This window comes from Gossypium hirsutum, chromosome D04 (genome assembly GCF_007990345.1).
Source record: "Gossypium hirsutum isolate 1008001.06 chromosome D04, Gossypium_hirsutum_v2.1, whole genome shotgun sequence".
In the NCBI taxonomy this organism is placed as follows: domain Eukaryota; kingdom Viridiplantae; phylum Streptophyta; class Magnoliopsida; order Malvales; family Malvaceae; genus Gossypium; species Gossypium hirsutum.
The window spans coordinates 9817834-9820562 of NC_053440.1; the positions used below are offsets into that span (position 1 = coordinate 9817834).

Consider the following 2729-nt stretch of genomic DNA (forward strand, 5'->3'; position numbering starts at 1 on the left):
CCTTTGATCTAATGTATAAGGACTAATTTACTCATTTTTAGAGTCGAAAGGACAAAATATAATTTGACTCATAGTACAAAGCTTCCATGATACTTTTACCGAATGTAGTTGAATTTATTGGCTTATATTAATCACTCTAAAAAAAATTAAATATTCATCTATGGATATTTTGATATGAATATAAAATAATTTTTTTTAAATATATGAGAAAAATATCCATATTAAATACATAATACTCGTGCTCAAATTCAACCTCTGATCTGATGCCAATTGCCAACAGACACGAATCAGTAGCTTATTGGCGGTAAACCGGAGTTAGCCACTTAGAAACCCAAAACCAAAAGAACCAGGAACACCCAAAAGCCCAAGCCGACTAAAGCTCTTTGACAAGCCCTTTTTTCAGTTAAAACAAAAAAAGAAAAAGAACAGTGGAAATAGGTCTCAAAATTGCTTATTAAACCCCATTTGAGTTGTAAATGCAAAGACCTGCATCACCAATGATGGTGTAAGGGTAACCCTGAGTTGACAGAAAAAGGCTCAAAAGGGTTGAATTGAAGTGGTCCAGAAAAGGCCAGAGTTGAATGAAAAACTTCAACTAGTATTATTTATCAGCATCAAGGCTTAAGCAAGTTTTAAATAACATTAAGTACCATAATTACTTAACTCTCCAAATGCTTAAAAGTTAAACAACATTATTCAATATATGTTGCGTCTAGGACAATAAAGAACATGTCATTATTGCTACTGTTTCATCATAAAATGGTTGTTTGATGATGGCAAGCACTTTGAATAGAAAGAGGTGGATCAGAGAAGGAGCCATTGAGGATTCGCTCTGCAACCCAAATATTGGCTGCCTGACTGTAATGTATGCCATCCCAGCTAATGTGCTTTGATGGATGATTGCATGGATTCCCATAAACTGTTCCATTAGCCATCCCCTTTTTCATACAATTCCCACAACAAAAGTTCACTGCTTCAACAAAACCTGCTCCATAACACCAAATATCTGCTGTGTTAAAAATCTCCATTGGCCATGTCATGCCTGCAATCCAACATTTTTATCAAACATGTTTACCTAGATTCTTCGCGTCGCTAACGAGCGTGTATTTGGCTGAATAGACATCAACATATGTGAATCTAGCAAAAGGGAGTTGAGCCCTTAACTGGGAAATCATGTCCTTAAGCTGCCTGTTAAACTCCACAGCCACTTCATTTTGAAGCCTCACACATCCATTCTTATCTAAATTCCAAGGCTTTGATATTTCATATAAAACCGAGACCGGCAAGCAACCAATGGGACCTGTATTATGAACCCAAAAGAACCTTGCCCCTTCATTGTACAGTGTCTGAAAACCAGGGAAAATAATGACAGTATTTTATTAGTTCAACTACTATTTTACACACACTTTGTGTTCAAGAATTAGTGTTTCTTACATGAATAGCTTGGGGCAATTGGCCTATGATGTCGGGGATTGATGCTAGAACCTGTTTTACTGTCGTGTATTGGAAACCATGAGCAAGATCATTTTGTCCAATATCAATTGTGTATAAAGCCTGTGAGAACTCTGCAGGCCTTGGTAGATTGCTAATGGTTAAAGGATTTCTTCCTAAGAAAAACAAAGTATAATTGTTGATAGAATCAGAAAATGACCCAAGAAATTACAGGAAATCTATATTGTTCGGACTACTCACACTCGAATTCCGATTCGAGTAACATAACATGAAATGACTTACTATTAAGGGTAAGTTGATTGTAGAGAGAAGTGGTGCGAGCTTTAAATTGAATGAACTGTGAAATCTGAACCCAAAGATTGAATGGACTATAACCAGGTGGTCTGATAGATGAACCACCTGTTGCAAAATTAGCACCATGCCTGAAATTTGTTCCAACTGAGTCCAAGTATGCACTAAGATATGGTAACTTCAGATTCTCAGCTGTAAAAAACAAACAAACAAAAAATGGGAAATGGAAACATAAATAATCACTAGACACTCACAGCCGAGTTCATATAAACAAATAAGAAGAGTAATAGGCGAAGAGGACATGAAGTGAACTTGCCTATGAAGTCTATGATGAGGCGACCATCACAGGCCCTACCAGCAGGATGTCCAAAAAAGGTTTCTCCATTTGGTGATAGGATCTCCGACATTGCTGCAGATATTCCACCAGTGTCGGAATTTGAGTCCCCAAAGTTGTATATTGCTCGAAACTCACATGAAAATGAACCACCATTGCTTTCCACAGTTCTCCATCGTTGTGAAAATCCCCAAAACAAGATCCCAAATACATAAAACAGTTTCCAGGAGAACCCCATCATCTACCTTGGCTAGAAGCTAAAGGCCCTTTCAAGAGTTTTAAGATAATTTCTTTCATTGCCTACAATAATAATATATAAGTTTGAAGAGTGAAGTGAGGTCTTTCTGAAGATCAAGTTTTTGGGCTCTTGCATGATTAGAGAGGGTTATAAATCATCATTTTCATTGCATGGGAAGCATCGGTGTGCACTTTACTTTTGATATTGATGGGTATGATTAGAGATGGTCAAAATTTAAACAAGCTTTTTTTACATGGTTTTTCGCCTTCAACTTTTAAAACCAATTTATTTTAGTTGTTAATTTTTTAGCATCCATTTAACTTTTCATATTTTTTAACTTTTAAATTTATTTATTTTATTAAATAACCTCAAAATAGATAGAAAATTTAACTTTTATTAGATGTGAGATACACA

The 2729-nt window shown here is 35.7% G+C and overlaps 1 protein-coding gene across 1 annotated transcript; it reads right to left on the reverse strand.

The window, feature by feature from the left end:
* Positions 1–577: 577 nt before the first annotated feature.
* Positions 578–2528, reverse strand: LOC107925987 (GDSL esterase/lipase At3g27950). Its single transcript, XM_016856755.2, has 5 exons — positions 2060–2528; positions 1735–1935; positions 1435–1607; positions 1076–1346; positions 578–985 (listed from the first exon to the last, which is right to left on the reverse strand). Exons 1-5 carry the CDS (start codon positions 2316–2318, stop codon positions 753–755), a joined length of 1137 nt encoding a protein of 378 aa, XP_016712244.1. The 5' UTR covers positions 2319–2528; the 3' UTR covers positions 578–752.
* Between the last annotated feature and the right edge of the window lie 201 nt (positions 2529–2729).

What these genes read in the sequence shown, in the direction of transcription:
- LOC107925987 (XM_016856755.2), bottom strand. Translation starts at nt 2,318, where the DNA reads ATGATGGGGTTCTCCTGGAAACTGTTTTATGTATTTGGGATCTTGTTT. An exon ending in CCTCATCATAGACTTCATAG is followed by an intron (nt 1,936 to 2,059) that starts GCAAGTTCACTT and finishes TGTTTTTTACAG; the next exon opens with CTGAGAATCTGAAGTTACCA. An exon ending in TAGCGACGCGAAGAATCTAG is followed by an intron (nt 986 to 1,075) that starts GTAAACATGTTT and finishes GTTATGGAGCAG; the next exon opens with GTTTTGTTGAAGCAGTGAAC.